This window comes from Jatropha curcas, chromosome 1 (assembly GCF_041381405.1).
Source record: "Jatropha curcas cultivar XTBG-Jc1 chromosome 1, XTBG_Jcur_1.0, whole genome shotgun sequence".
NCBI lineage: Eukaryota > Viridiplantae > Streptophyta > Magnoliopsida > Malpighiales > Euphorbiaceae > Jatropha > Jatropha curcas.
The window spans coordinates 8,923,307-8,939,782 of record NC_143151.1 but is presented as its reverse complement, the minus strand read 5'-3'; the positions used below and the strand labels follow the sequence as shown (position 1 = coordinate 8,939,782).

At 33.7% G+C, this 16,476-nt stretch overlaps 1 protein-coding gene across 7 annotated transcripts; it reads right to left on the bottom strand.

Annotated features, from left to right (window-relative positions):
* Positions 1 to 4,738: 4,738 nt before the first annotated feature.
* LOC105640155 (spectrin beta chain, brain) lies at positions 4,739 to 15,793 on the bottom strand. Of its 7 annotated transcripts, XM_012224395.4 has the most exons (17): positions 15,636 to 15,793; positions 14,559 to 14,977; positions 13,788 to 14,031; positions 12,978 to 13,255; positions 11,723 to 11,890; positions 11,414 to 11,553; positions 10,801 to 11,335; positions 10,590 to 10,684; positions 10,082 to 10,144; positions 9,907 to 9,995; positions 9,744 to 9,809; positions 8,910 to 9,527; positions 8,754 to 8,825; positions 8,495 to 8,565; positions 8,352 to 8,409; positions 5,989 to 6,256; positions 4,739 to 5,701 (listed from the first exon to the last, which is right to left on the bottom strand). In XM_012224395.4, the coding sequence occupies exons 2-17, from the start codon at positions 14,831 to 14,833 to the stop codon at positions 5,097 to 5,099; spliced, it is 3,645 nt and encodes a 1,214-aa protein (XP_012079785.1). In that variant the 5' UTR covers positions 14,834 to 14,977; positions 15,636 to 15,793; the 3' UTR covers positions 4,739 to 5,096. The 7 variants fall into 7 exon arrangements, with proteins under 7 accessions (XP_012079785.1, XP_012079780.1, XP_012079784.1 ...); XM_012224390.4 differs by having other exon boundaries at positions 10,801 to 11,553; XM_012224394.4 differs by having other exon boundaries at positions 10,801 to 11,553; positions 13,794 to 14,031.
* Positions 15,794 to 16,476: the final 683 nt, after the last annotated feature.

Sequence of the window (16,476 nt, the reverse complement as noted above, 5' to 3'; positions counted from 1 at the left end):
TTCAAATAATGTGCTTGGTTCTATTGAAACAAATGTCAATTTTTGTTAAATCAAGTTTCAGTTAATCATATTTAGATCTATGGCTTTGTTTTCCTAGATTGATTCATTTATTATAGTTGTGAATCTTCTTTTAGCAGTTCAATGATTCTGTTTCATTCAATTATCCCTGAATTTTAGGATTTTTGTTTCAAGTTCAAGCAATAGTTTATAGATTACATTTATGAATATGTTTTATTAACTTAATCTGGTATTTTCTTATAAATGGGAAGCTCTCCTTCACCTCAAGTCACATTTGAAAAGCCTTGGTTAAGCTATCACAATCTTTCTCTCTCTTTGCTCTTTTCACCTTTGAGAATTCTAGGAAAGCAAGGTTGAAGTCAACTCAAACTTACTTTCTCTATCTTTTCTAATTTCTTCTCTTGGTTAAGGGCCTCCTTGGTTTCCATTCCTTAATCCTTTTCTTGGTTTAAAGCCTCTTTGATTTCTATACATTGACCTATAATTTAGTATTCTCCTTGAATCTAAATTCTCCAAACTAACCTTTGCATTAGAAAGATCGTGATCATACCTTCTCCTAAACCAAAGAAACAAGGCAAGGCTCTGCTTGACTCTCAAGCAAAGGTATGGACCTCCAAATACCATAATCTCAAATCTATCTACTTTTTCTTTTGCTCATCACTTAGTAAACGTCATAATCTCAAATACCATACTTAAAACATGATAAAAGAAGAACTAAAACAATCCTTATGTCCATGAAAAGAACTGCACGGTTCTAATTTCCATTCAAAGGGGTATGCATGCAAACTCGACATTTGAGTCTCAATTTGCGAACCAAATCAACTGAAACTGATTGTCTCTCCCTTCATCTTTTTCTTCTTTCTTTCTATTGCTTTTCTTACTACTTTTGAGAGATGTATGATCATCTAGAATCCCTAAAAATGTTATAAAGTAAATACTCCCTGATTACTTTTGGATCAGATTCAATAATTTTTTATCTTTATTATGAATGATAAATGAACTATTATAATTATCATGTATAGACTGATATTGCCAAGCATATTATATCAAGCCAGTTAAGCAAAGTAAGAAGAATGAAGCTAGAATGTCATTAAAGATAAAGAAAGAAGTCATGAAACTACTTGACAATGGATTTATAGAATCACTTCATGGCTAGCCAATATAGTACTAGTGCCTAAGAAGGATGGTAAGATTCAAATTCGTGCGGATTATCCAGATATGAAAAAAGTTTGCCTTAAGGACGATTTCCTTTACATTACATTAACCTATTGTAGATTGAACGACCGAATTAGAAATGGTTTAATTCATTGATCTTTATACACAATACAATTAGATTTCAATTTACTCACCTGAGAAGGAGAAGACAACCTTTACAATAGAATGAGACACTTATTGCTATAAGGTAACACCTTTTGGGTTAAAATGCCAAGGAAACATACTAACGGATAATAACCACTATCTTTCATAATACAATAACAACAGAGAATCACTTAAATGCTTTCAGATGATTGTTTCCTAGACTCTGCTTTAAGTTGAATCCAACCAATTGTTTATTTAGAGCCTCCTCCAAAATACTTTAGGTTACATGGTGATTAAAAAAGGAATTAAAGCTGATCCTTTAAAATCACAACCCATCTCAAAAATGCCGCCTCCTAGAACAAAAAAGGAGATAAAGGGTTTCTTATGTCACTTGTAATACATAAGCCGATTCATCACCCATCTAGCTAACACGTGAGAACATATATGCAAGCTACTGAAAAGGGAGCTTTCATAGTGGAACCCAGATTACCAAACAACATTTTGAGAAAAATTAAGGAATACTTATTAAATCTTCTTATCCTTTAGCCTCGTAGGATAAGGAGATCATTATTGCTCTACTTGTTTGTAATAAAAGAATCTCGGCTTAATGCTTGTGCAAAATGTTGAAAATTCAAATAAAGAAAATTCCATCAATTATCTAAGTAAGCGCATGCTAATGCACGAGTTCAAGTATAATCAAATTGAAAAACTTTGTCTTGCACTAGTATGGATTTGATAGAAACTCCAACACTATCTTTACTTATATACAACACATGTCCTTGCTTACCAAAGCCCTTTGAATAAGCAAAGAATATTGTTGCTAACCAAAGCCCTTTGAAGTTCCTTATATGAAGGTCGGTTCTTGATAATAAGATGGCAAGGTGCATGGAGGTACTAGTATCATTTGATCTAAAGTATGTTTCTAGAAAAACTATTAAAAGTACTATAGTAGCATATCAGTTGGCAGCTGCTCCGGTTGTTAAAATTACCACTATTCGCATTGTTCTTACCTTGGCTACAATGCATAATGGGCCTCTTCGCCAGTTTGATATATCCAAACAATTTCTCCATGTTTATTTGAATCATGAATATTTATGGAACAAACTCAAGGTTTTATTAATGCTGCTAATCCTGATTATATTTGCAAGTTGAATAAATCTTTATATGGTCTCAAACAAGCACCACTTGAATGGGTTCATCGTCTTGCTAATTTATTATATGGCTTTGGTTTTGTTTCTTCCAAAGTCGATAGTTCTCTGTTTATTTTGAATAAGGATGGTTTGAAATTTTATATCCTAGTATATGTTGATATATCCTTATTACATGTTCCAATGCTAACAAATTGAATTGGCTTCTTCACAAATCTGGGCATATTTCCTGTCTGTGATCTTGGATCATTGAATTTTTTTTCTTAGGCATTGAGATTCAACCAAAAGAGGGGGGTTGGTCTTACCCAATGCCAAAGTTATGGGTGCTCTAAGTATGTCACTTTAACTCATCCAAATATCAATTCTTGTGTTAATAAGTTATTTTAATATATGCACAACCCCACTGATGAACATTAGAAAGAAGTTAAAAGCAGCTCATTATCTTAATGGCACTTGTGATTATGGATTAATTTTTTCCAAGTCTAGTAATCTTACCTTGTAATTAGGGAGGTGTCTTGATGATCTTTGTTCCATAAGTAATTATGTTGTTTACTTGGATTCAAATATCTAGTTTCATTGTAATCAAAGAAGCAGTCAGCTATTGCTCGCTCTTTTATTGAAAATTAAGTATAAGTTTGTGGCAAATGCTACTGCTAAAATGGTGGCTTTGATCCTTACTGCATGAGCTTTGCATTCCTCTTTCTAGGCTAATGGTGCTGTGATGTGATGATATTGGTGCACTTTCTTTATGTGCTAATCTAGTCTTCCAAGCTCACACTAAATATATTTAGCTTGATTATCATTTTGTGTGTGAACAAGTTCAATTGCAATATTTGCAGGTTCAACATATTTCAGGTGATGATGAACTTGCGGATATTCTCACAAAGCCCCTTAATCAAAGTATTTCTAAAGTTTATCAAGACAAGCTTCGATTGGTGACTTTCCCATCTTCAGCTTGAGGCCTAGTGTTAAGGAATATATTTCTCCCTTATTCTAGTGTACATTCCTTCCTTATTTATTATCCTGTGAAATCCTTCTCTTACTATAATTCTATTCTTTTTCCTCTTTTGTAATTAAGGTTTATACTATATAAATAGACAGGGCTCTTGTATGATGATTATTAAGTCAATACAAAGTATCAATTATTCATGCAAAAAAATAAAAAATTGCAAGATCAGTAACTTTATGAAATAATAATAAAAAAAAAAAATTGCACGTTCCTACTTGAATTTTATTTGCAAGATCAGGAATTCAAAATCTGAAATCACTTTTGTAGAGAGTGCTTTTTCTAAGAGGGTGCTTGAGCTTATTATAGCTTATTAGACACATATTTTGTTAAAAGAAAATGAGTTTATTTGATTTGTGTTTTCAGATAATGTTAAATATGAATGCAAAAAATTAGCTTATTCAAAAAGCTAAATTTTCTTAGCTTATTCGGTCAACTGTATAGCTCTTTTTCCCAGAAGACAAAAATTATCCTCGCCTAATGTTTAAAACAAAAAAAATATACTCTACTATAGAAAAGGAATTTTATATTGGATATAATTTAACTTCAAATTTTATTATGTTAGGTTATTAAGTTATATACTTTAATAAGCGAATATAATTTAATTTTATATTTTATTATATAGTGAATTATAGATATACTTTAATTTTATATTTTATAGTAAATTTTTTAAATTATTATGAACTATTTTTAACTTTTATATAATGAATTGGTAACACTCATTATTAATTTTTTTTTTTCAATGGACATTCGTTATTAAATTAAATTTATATTATATATAAATAGTATTCCTTTATTCATTTACAACCATATTATGCTAATAGTTGAATATTAAATCAAATTTGTATATTTGAATTTCTCTTGTATAATATAATGCAATTTTATTATTATGCAAAAAGTACATAATATATAAAAATATAAAAGGTCAAATATGTAAAATAATACACTCATTTATTCAGATATCTCATTTACCAAATAATCTTAATCATTCAAATTTTTCAGATATCTCATTTACCAAACAATTTTAATCATCCAACAATAAGCTGATGATTCAGATTCAACATTCAACCCAGTCAAATGACCCTAAATACTACTTCCAACCTGAACTTGGAGACGTAAATTAATGTAAACTAAATAAACTAAAAAGGGATTGTGCATGTAACAGAACAAGAAAGGAAATCCTAAAATAATCTTTGAAGAAACCAACACAATACCCAGTTCAGCCATTGTGCAGACACTAGATGAGCTCGATCTGTTACTCGAAATATAAAGAAATATTCAAAGTTCACCTTTCAATGTCAAAATGAATTCATGTCTCGCAACTTATATCATTCAAGAGCCATCCATAACACTCTTATAAGATACAGAACGCAACCTGCTCCAATAACTGGGCAGCAAGATCATCCTACAGTTCTTGAGACTGAGAACTGCAAATACTTACAGATTGGAAGCACAAGCATTCAGTTCATATAAATAATCAAATACCATTCGATTACCTACAAATTATATACAGTAAAACGAACTACAATTTCAATATTTGATTTACTTGCCTCAGCTAGACTAATTAATTCTTGATCTCACAAGCTCTTGAATCCTCACTTAACCAAAAAAAGTGTAAAAATTCTCTACATAATCATATTCAACTCCGTAAGGTCATCCATTGGTATTGCAAGACCTACAGAATCATGGTCCTGTAAGCCATCATCATCGAAATTCAACCATGAATAGAGATCTTGCGGCCCATCAAGATCATTTGGAACTTCTAATCCAATTGTATCCAATTCATGTAGCTGCAAGTTTGAAAAATCCATGGGTTCATCAGCTTCTTTAGAACCATCCTGAGTGATGTTACCAAGAGACATGGACCCAGAATCTCTATTTATTTTGTTACTAGCATTAGCCCCTGAATGGCTAGATCCACGAGCTCCGTTTCCTGATGTTGACAAATGATTAATCTTTTGCTTGGGCTTTAATTTTGTTTTGCGCTCATTTTTAAAGCCATCCAACAACGAGCGACTTGTTCCAGAAACAGAATTAACTCTTGTGCTATCCTTGTTTAGATCCTTATCTCTATCACTTCTCTTGCCTTTTAGCACAGCACTGTCAAGGGTAGATGTTACCCTTGATGAAGCACTGCCAATAACATCATCAATAAGGGCTTCCCTCTTCTTACCTCTATCAAAGTAATCACCATGTGAATCATATCTTTCGAAGGCACTAGATACGGTACCTGTGGCAACAAAGGAGAATCCAAAGAGTCATTTTTTTCTCTTTCTTTCTTCTTTTTTGTGTTTGTGGGTGTTTGCCGAGATAAACTTATTTTCTTATTGTGAAGAAAAGTAAAACTTGCTTAAAAATCACTAAAATACAGTAAAAAAAGTCACTATTATACAAAGAATATTATAATCCTTCAACAGAATTTCTGAGCTCAGACTATCAAGAATGTATACCATATTGTAGATCATATGTTCTAAAAATTTAATTCACCCAAAAAGAGAAATATTGAACTTGGCATACCTGATCCTCTGGCTTCAGCATTATGGTTAGAAACTTCATTGCATGTGTTACTTGCAGTTCCTGAACCAACACAATCAACAGATTTGGCATCATTGTTGCATGGCGGCGTGGAGAAGATGATCTCCTGCAATGCAGGCTCACTGAAGCAACTGCTACCTGTATCTTCAAATTTTCTACATCTAGCAAGAGTTCGCTTGATGAAAGCCAGGGCAACTTGTCTTGAAACTTTGCGGACTGCACTTTTTGAGGAATTATTCCCACGACAAGCCTGCATAAATTAATTTAACAGAAAATAAATAGTCTATAATTAATGACATAAAAAATGATAAGGATCCAAATGACCTGTATTTTATGCCTTTCTTAATAATCATTTTTTTTTGTTTTTGTCCTTTTAAGTTCTCAAACTATTCAGACTCATTAGTCACTTCTTGTTTCCATAGAGGTGTGCTTTACATTTCTCTCTCCCTCAGAAACACATATATAGTACAACTTTCAAACTACCTACCAATACTAAAAAAACAAAACCCATAATAAAGATATTTTTTTTTCTTAAACTAATATCAAAATTTAATTGAGCAAATACTAATCCATGCCAAAGATGTAATAAAAAATCTTTCTATTTGGATGTGGATGATACATGCAATAAAGAAAAGAACCACAAACATATTGCACTACTGAATGTATAGATCAATGTCAAGATGCACAAATGGAGTACAGCACACATTAATTTCAGTCAAGGACCTACATGGGCATATTTCTAGTTTTGTATTATGATGAATTCAGATTCTAAAGGAAAAAATATATTAAGTGCACAAGACTTTGTACCTACCAATTAACTTAGGTTTCACGTTAAAAAATGTTTTCTTAAAGAACAAACAGGATTTTGAAAAATGATGGGCACAAAACTTACTCAACCCTAGTACATAGGGGTGAGAGTTTGTTTGGTCTGATTGGATCTGAAATTTCACAAAATCAACATATCTGTATATTAGGTTTTTAACAGAGTAATAAATTATAATTGACCAATTTCAGTTCAGTTCTTTTAGTTTGGGAATTTGTGTTGGTAGGGAGGCCTAAAACTGAAAAAACAAACATGGGTTGGAAAGTGTTCCAATCTTCCATCACCAGAAGACTAGCAATACAAACATTAAAATGATTAATTTGGCTCCATCCTGCATAAACCCTAGACGTGTAGTACTCGTAATTCTTTTAAAATCAAAATCAGGCCTCAAATCAGGTTTGTATTATGAAACTTGAGTTCATTCTCTTCCTATATAAAAGTAGGTTTTTCATTTAGATGCTCAACCTGAGATAAATATATATATATATATATATATATATATATATATATATATAGAGAGAGAGAGAGAGAGAGAGAGAGAGAGAGAGAAACAAGAGGGCTAAAGAAAGTGAATGCAGTACTTCCATTACATGACACAGGCAATTTTGAAAACAGAAAAAAACTGAGACTGAATTCTGCCTTTTGGATTGGTTATAGAAACTAGAGTTATTTTCTCCTTGAAATAGAAGTTGATTTATCCTTTAAAATACTCATCCAAAAAATTGCAAAAGAAATTTAAATAGAAACTGGAGGTCTATAGAAAGCGAATGTAAGAGTTATTAGCTAATGATTTTCTCATTTTGGATCTCTTTCGATCTCCCATCAATTTGGTTTATAGATATATAATCAGACTTGCATGTGGGTATCTTGCAATAAACTGTAGCCAAAGAGCAACGTACATAGGCAGAGCTCGATTGTGAAGAATAACTGAAAGCTTTGGTAATCAAAGATCAACAAAATAGCAAGCAGCGGCAGACAAAGAGCGAGTTATGTGAGAGAATTGAAAAGATTGAAATGCCAGGATAGAGTTTCTTTAGAAGTATAAAGCACTAGCTCTAAAAAGTCACAGTTTAACTAAGCAAATCTTTATTAAATTTTAAAGCTTAAAAAAACCAAAGTTAAAATAAAAATTTCCAAAATAACAAGTGAACTGAATTTCAGGTTTAACAAAACAATCCTCACCTCTCCCAGTACATAGGAATCGCACCAGGAAGACAGAAATATAAAAGGATTGCACATTATAATTATATATAACCCAAAACTTGTAGGAATTTGACCTGCAAGTGCAGACATTTGATACAGTTCATATGTATAATAATTTCTTCACGAAGATCATGCAAGCCTGTCCATAGATGTACGTTTTTGTAGGCCCAAAAACCATTTTTCTACCAAATGATGTTTTCTTATATGATCAGGAAAAAACAACTATCCCCAGCTTCCTAACTTGTAGACTTTTCTACATGCTACTGATTCAAAGATAGTTGACTTTAAAAATGACCGAATGAGGGAATAAAACAAGTACCAATCGTTTTCTATAAGCCATCTCAACAAGCTGGTCCATAGCAACCTTGTCAGTGATCCTGCAAATTAAACCGCATTACTTCAGTCCAAATATAACATTTCATGAATATGACACCCATGATATCCCACCATAATGAAACTAACCTCTTTTCTGCTTCTTTCCCTTTCTGAACAGCCTTATCAATTTTACCTAACTTCCTTTTCTTCCTTCCAATCTATCAGTTAATAAAAGATGTCTTAAAAGATGTGATATGAAAGGAAAAAAAAAATGATTTGAAAGGAAAAAATTTGAAACACGAATAAAACATTTGTAAAACAGAAATTTCCAGAGAGAAAATATACAAAAACTTCTCTAATTTCATCTTTGTAGTTAAGGAAAAAACAAGTATTTGTGGCACAAAACCTGCTGATATAGCCCTTCCTTGAGCTCCATAATGTCTTGATTTATCACTTCCTCTCCCTCCGCCAGATCAGGCTGCAAGGAAATATATAAAAATTGTAATAAATTATGAACCAGAACCATAAATATGACTTCACAAAATAATCAAATAGAGCATACCAATGTCTCTGGACAAAGACCCATACTCTGCAGCTCCAATAGAACCCTATCATCAAGACACATCAACTGATACTTGTGATCAGAGGAAGGGAAGCAAGATGCATTTAATTCCTGACCCAGATCATTCAAACATATTTCACTGGCATGCCCAATGTCTGAATGTGAAAATTCATCATCTCCTGGCCACTGTTCGTTGCTATACAAGGAATTGCACATGCTTGGATTCCTAATTGTGTTAGATGCAACACTCTTATCGCATGAAAGTCTATCCAATAAACAATTCTTCTGGTTCTGAAAACTTAATTTTGACTCGACTTCAGATTCCACCCTATCCCTATCCTTGGGTTCAATATCAATCAGATTACATGAGCCACAATGAGAATCATCACTGGCATAATGAAGAGACATGCTCTTCACTTCACCATGGATGGAAAATTCTTCACTTTCATCCTCTTCAATTAAAGCAGAAAGAACCCTCTGGTACAATGGAGCACCCTTTTCCAATCTTCCCATGTCAACCTTTCCACATACAGAAGCCTTCTTAATTGATTCTTGATTAGAGTCTTTGCCTTGTCTTTCACCAGAACAATCAGGTACTTCTTTATGCACAAGAACACCCTATGAAAATGAACTCCAAATTAACCAATGTTCCTTTAATATGTTGAACTTAGTTCCCAAGTAATATTTATTTCCTTTGAGGTTATTTGAAATTCAAAATTGATTTTCCATCATGAAAGTAGGAAGAGACTTTAAGTTAATTGGATTCTGAACTTTTCTCTCATAATAAGGAGATGCTGAATGCTTAGAGTAAAAAAATAAAAGATGAAAGATTACCAAAAAATTATATTCACCACTAAGCATCTGAGACAAATTCCCATCAAGCTCCTCTGCAAAAGTTAGCTGATATAACAGCAGAGCAGAAAAAAGAAAAGAAAGTTTAAGTCCCCAATGCCAAGTCCATAAAATCACAAATGTATCCACCTGCCTAACTTAGTACCTGTTGCTTTAGGTAGGACAGGTCCTCTGAGCTTACAGAAGCAAAAATAGTTTCCATTTTCTTCCAAAATAGACTACAGCATGCTCGGTCTACAAAAATAAGCATGTGTAATTTTTATGTACAAAAAGAAAACGGGATCGAAAGAAGAAAGTTCAGAAAAGGTCAAGACACATACTGCTAGCATTTCGAGCAGAATTAGCAGCCACGAATAGTTCCTCACGATCATCATCAGATTCACCTGTAAAATTAATTCCAACGGATATCAGGAAACTTTGTTACCAAGATTTTCATCAAGGAAATTGGTACAACTTTTTCACCATATATCCGTCAATTTAGAGCCATTGCATATGTAGAGTTATACAAGGTAAAATCTCAAAAGAAAACCAAATTAGTTATCCAAAATGGCATTGACAGCATTGACATAAGCACATAGAAGCAAATGCCCTTTTCGAACATTTGCCAGACCTCCAAGAACTTGTAAAATGCAACAACAATAGTCTTTTAAGCCGGCAAATAAAGTTCATCCATCAGGGAAAGTCTAATAGTCTAATCCTTGCAACATAGGATTGAGATTTATAATGCTCATGCAAATAACAAATTTGACAGGTTTTTATATCCTACCATAAAGCTAAAATCTGAAAACTGCAATTGATGCAACAATTTCACTGATTAATTATTTCTACCTGTGAAATACGAAGATCCTCCATTCACAATTGTCCCAACACGAGTTAAAGACTTCCGCTCTTTCAACTTTTTTGAGGGTGGACGACCAGTTTTGCTGATTCCAAAAAAAAAAAAAAAAAAAAAAAAAAAAGGCTTCAATATTCAGAATACTGTGAGGGGAAGTGAAAATAAAGTTTTTAAGTTGCGGATCGGGCACCATGGCAGTGTTACCTTTTATTCCTATCGGAAGCAGGTTTCATACTCTGAAGTGGCTTCATTGTCGGTAGATTCTCTACCTTCTCTCTCACTGTATGAAAACCTGGCCTTGTTAAGGATGAACCTCTTCCACTCCTTCCTTGTCTCCGCACACCATCTCCAATATCATTGGTATGTAATTTATTTTTCCTAGCCGGTAGAAAGGACCCAACTTTCTGAGGTGCATTCAAAGTAACCTCACCACTATCTGTTCCTTTATCTTTAGGTTTATTCTCCCCAGCACCTGACTCTTCACTTTTAGATAACCCAAATGGAGATGGGACACTTTCAAGTTCCCTCTTAAACTTGGGAGTATTATTTTCTATACCGTTGGCAACTAGTGATCCATTGGTCCCAAAGGAAGTTCTGGGACTAAAGTCATTGGTTGGGAAACCATGAGGTGAAATCTGACCTTCAACATGGTTTGAAACAGGAGCAACTATATTGGCTCTCCTTGTACGTGAGTTTTTATGTGGCCTCTGACCAACCCACTGAGCCATGGAAGACGAACCTACAGATATTTGACGCTTATGATTATTTACCACTCCAGGCATAGATACTTTATGCGAATTTGTAGGCTGTTCCACACCTTGAAGAGATGAAGATGAGGACTGAATTTTGAGCGATGAGTCTAGCATCATGATGGAGCCAGTTCGTGGCGCCCGAGAAACCTTTGCTTTTATCGTTGTATTAGGACTGCTAGCTAAATTATCTTCATGGACATTTGGCCTGATAAACAACACCACAAAAAGGTCAATAACCTAATTATGACCATCTAAAAGAGAGAGCAAGACACCAAAGCAGCAAGATGAGAAACTTGACAGCTTTTCCATCAATTATCAACTCTGCATATCTTCTAAAGAGGATAAGTGATAATTCCAAGATGAAAAATACATACTTATTGCTTCCTTTTGTGAAAGTCTTTTGCTCCAAAAGGGCCAAACGATCTCTTGGAAGAGTTCCCGAATCCATTTCATTCCTGAGTATCGTACTGGTATCTGAACCGCTAGGCTCTAAGGAACCATCCAACTTGTTGATTCCACTCACACTCGGTGAAGATTTAGATCTAAAATGCATAAGAACTCCCATTAACATAACAAAACTTGTTTTCCTTCATTTTCCCCCATAGTTATCGAAACAACATATAACAATTTTAATCAGTACCATAACAATGACTAAGTTAGTAGGATACAGGGCCAAACATAATCAATGAGAGAGGGAAAAAACAGCAACTAACAAACTGGTGACACACAAATGACGCACATAAAATTTCTACTCGTTAATTAAGAATCGATGAAGACACTCCATGATTCCTAAACAAAGAACGAAGCTTTCTCCCAAAGAAACCAAAAGTAATATAGTTTCACAATGGATGACTAATAATATTTTTCAGAACTAAGGACTATGAAAAGCAGACGTCTTCTCTAAGTGAACAGCCTTTATATTCCCAAACTTTCCTGAAACCATTCTATAAGTTCATGTTGTTGTGCCTAATACTCCTGCAAAACAGAGCATATACAACGCAGACCCATTCACCATGCTAAATCAAAGCACAGCAAGCACCACGAAAACATTGCTAGCATGAACAATGCTTAACCACATATGGCAGCATTATTCTTTTTCAGTTTCATATTTGTCACACACACGTTATACAAGTGCGGGTGGCTTGCATACCCAACACTTCAACAGAAGAATGTCAAAGTTGTTAAAATGTTTACCTAATACTTGAACAACATCGTTTTTTTTTTTTTTTTTAATCCAATTAAGTTTCTGTGACGTGGATCAACCATGCATAGTTGCATACGAGAAGAATCAACTTGTATTCAGCAGTAAAAAGAAATAAAACTAAAAACTTCCTTAACAATTATCACAACTTTTTGGGTAAGTTGGAAAGCAACAGCAATCACAACTTGAATCTGATGAACGTTGAGTACAAAGACAGGAAAACAAATTAATAAACTATTAAATCAATTACATATTGCAGCCATGGAGGCTGAAACAGAAAAACTCATAAACAATATCCAAAAGCATAGAAAACAATCTTGTCCAAACTAAAGACTTTCTAGACGGGCATGCATATAGACTCTCAATTGTAATAGACTAGGGGAATAACATTAAAAACATTGATGAAATCCATGGATACAACATATTACCTGAAACCCTGAGCATCACAAGATCGCAACTTAGAGTCAGCACTGATCTTTGCATGCAAAGTTCGTTTTACATCTCGATCACCATTTATAACTCTACCACCCACCACTCCAACAGATCGCTTCTTTTTATTTTTTGTATCCCATCCTTCACCTCCTGCAGGCAATCTTCGGATCTTTTCTTCAAATCGAACAGTAACCCCATTGGTGTCCTGGAGCATATCTCCACCCTTTTCCATGACCATCTGCTGCCTTGAGACAGCGATGGACCTACCATCTGCCTGGTTGCATCAAAGGAAAAAGAAAAAATATTAACTTAAAGAAATACACATGGGATTAACATGTGTAAAAAGCAGCAAGCAATTGTGTGGAACAGCCAGTCAGGGTTCAGAATCCCTGTTCCCTTCTCAAAGAAAAGAAGAAAAAAGGAAACAAGCTAAGTATGCAATGCAATGTAAAAACCACAAATACTCCTCTCACACTTGGAGCAGAATTGTGAAGTATCTTAATATGAAACTAATTATTTGATTCAAAATGAATTTCTAGCCAGGAAATAAACGAGACACAAAACATAAATTACTCTACTTCTTCAAAATCAATATTGAAAGAAATTACATATCGACAACATAAAAGTGGGGCAAACAGAATTATGAGGAACTTTCTCCCTCATCTAAGTTAAGAAGGAAGACTTGGAAACCAGGAAAAAATTAATTCCCCTCAGCATGAGAGTCAGCTCATAAAGTATTCTCACAAACAGAAGATCAAACAGCAAATTTACAAATAAAAATCAACAATAAAACTTAAAGTACAAACCCGCACATCAGCCACTGACGTCCGAACACGCTTATTAAGCCCAACATTCTTGGCCCTGTCCTCCAACCTTTGAGCCATAACATCGTGAGAGTTTCTATGAATTTGACTCACCAGTTTTGTTATATTTGCTCCATTTGTCCTCTCATTCAATAAAAGTTCACTCCTATGTCGCTTCTTTGAGCTTAAGGCTTCCTTATACTTCTCCAATTTGGATAAGGAATCACGCAACATTTTTGCTCTATCCCTGATCAAATGCATGACATCTTCATCAGTGAGCAACTAGGAAAAAGGCATTTTGTGAATGCTTCAGCAACCAATAATTAAATTACAACTAAATAATTAGTTCATTCTGAGCAAAATATGAAGAATCTATATAAGACAGCACTAAGGAAGAACTTTGAGGAATATCTATGAAGGGTTTTCTAAAATAGAGAAGCATAAATTCCAGGGGAAGAAGACATGCAGGCAACACAAGGCGATTTACTATATCTTTTCATGTATGCATCAAACACAGGCAATGAACTTCAAATAATCAAATTAATGTTTACCATCCTATGTCATTATACTCATATTTATTGATTTGGTGATACATAAAACCGGAGGTAGCTCTTCCTCTTTTCCCCTAAACCCCTAGTTCAAACTTGAGACCTAATAAAAGTACCAACTATTTACTGCATAACACTTCAATCATAAAGAGAAGCATGCCAGAAATAATACTATTATGGGCAAGAACAATATACAAGAGGTTGTTACAATATAAATACAAAATACCTAGCCTTTCTAGAAGCATCTTGTACACTTTCTTTGAAGTGTTTTAGTTCCTCTGTTGCCACTGGAGGTGGAGGCTTTGGATGGGCAACTCCAAAAGGATGGTCCTCTGCTGCACTTCCAAGAGGAACACCCAAAACCCTCCTTACCTCTCCAGAACGAGTATATTTCTGATAGCCCAATGTAATTTGTTCCAAAGGCAAGCATTGTGTCAAAGGTAGAATATCTGAGGTCATCGTCAAACTTCCTCGGCTTAAATTATTCCCTGGACTTAACATTATGCTCCAAATCTCTTTCTATCTCCTACTTCATGCAGCCAATGAAGAACACCAGGACCATCAAAAGGCAATGTGAGTAGACTGCCCGCCAAAGTAGGTTTTTTATAAAAAATTCATGTCAAACAAAGAACCTGTTTTTTCTTCCTGTAATTCACTTTAGATAAAACACTTAAAATTTGAGAGAAAAGCATCATTACATTAAAGATTATGCTTCCAGTATAAGAATAGATCATACAGATTTACAAGCAATACTCAAAACAACTGCACTGTCAGACAAAGGAAACAAACTACTTTCATTTTTTGTTCGTTCCTCCAGAAAAATTAACAGAAATAGCACAAAAAGCCAATGCTTAAATCATTTACTATCATGTATCCTCTATTTCCTCTGGAGAAAAAACAGAAAAATTCTACAATTGTACAATCAGACAGCCTACTCCATCATATTCAATAATCTAAAAGCTACAACTCACTGGTTCTTACATAAGCCAATCAAAGAATAAAAAATTCAAAATTCCCAAAATTTCCAAAAACAATGAAAACAACAAAAGTAATTTCTTAATCTCCAATTAAAACAAAAAAAAGAGCTCCAAACAAAAATCAAAAAGCTTGCAATTAATTTGGGCCAAGCATAGTATAACCAAACACATTACGCGATAAAAAAAAGTTGAAGCAATAAATTAAACAAGCTGAATGAGAACTAGCAAACCCTAGGTGAAATCAAGAACCTTAGCTGTCTTACCTACAATAGGGTTAAGGTGAATCAACAAAAAGGCGAAATCGACAGAGAGGAATTGAAAATTACCTGAGATTCAACGAAGTCAAGAACAGATCAAACCCGCTTCCAAACTATTTTGAGGACGAAAGAGAAGGAAAAGGAAATGTAAATTATGGCGTTAATGTAAAAAGCGGGAGAGAGGGATTCGGTGTTGTGTCAGCGCGTCTCTCTGTTAATTATGGCGTTAATGTAATAATATATACTACATAGATTCTGTACGTATATACTCAAAACTCCACCTTTTTTAGCGTTTTGGAGGTGGGAAACGGATCGGATCTGGTTCGGGTCACTTCTTCGAGCGCGGATTGTTTCAGATTCAGGTGGTACAAGCAGAATATGCTGCATTTGTCTCATTTTTTCTTATATTTTCTTAATATTACTAGTTTTTTAGAGCGTGTTACTTACGCGTTCATACTCTATTATTTATATCTCGCTCTTCATACTTATTATTTATTTTTATTAAATTACTTTATTTACTTTGATCAGTTTGTATTGTTTATATTTGCATAAAACAGTTAAATAAATAATAAATTATTGAAATAAAAATAAATTGTCTTATTCTTTCAATTGATTATAATTGTTAATTTTCATAAATTATACAAATTGACATCATCTGTCTCATGGTCCCTTTTAAAATGTCTTATAAAATTCAGAACACGGGTTCTCTCCAATGTTTAAATGACTATTGTTAGTTTTGAATTTTTTGCAATAGCATTGATTAATATTTTGAATATCTTAAAAAAAATTCATAACAATTTCTTATTTTATTTGTTAGCCAATCTAAGTAAAGGATAATTTATCATTATTAAATTTAACCACGTTTTTCCACCTATCCTAATATTACACTTCTTCTTGATACTTTTACGTA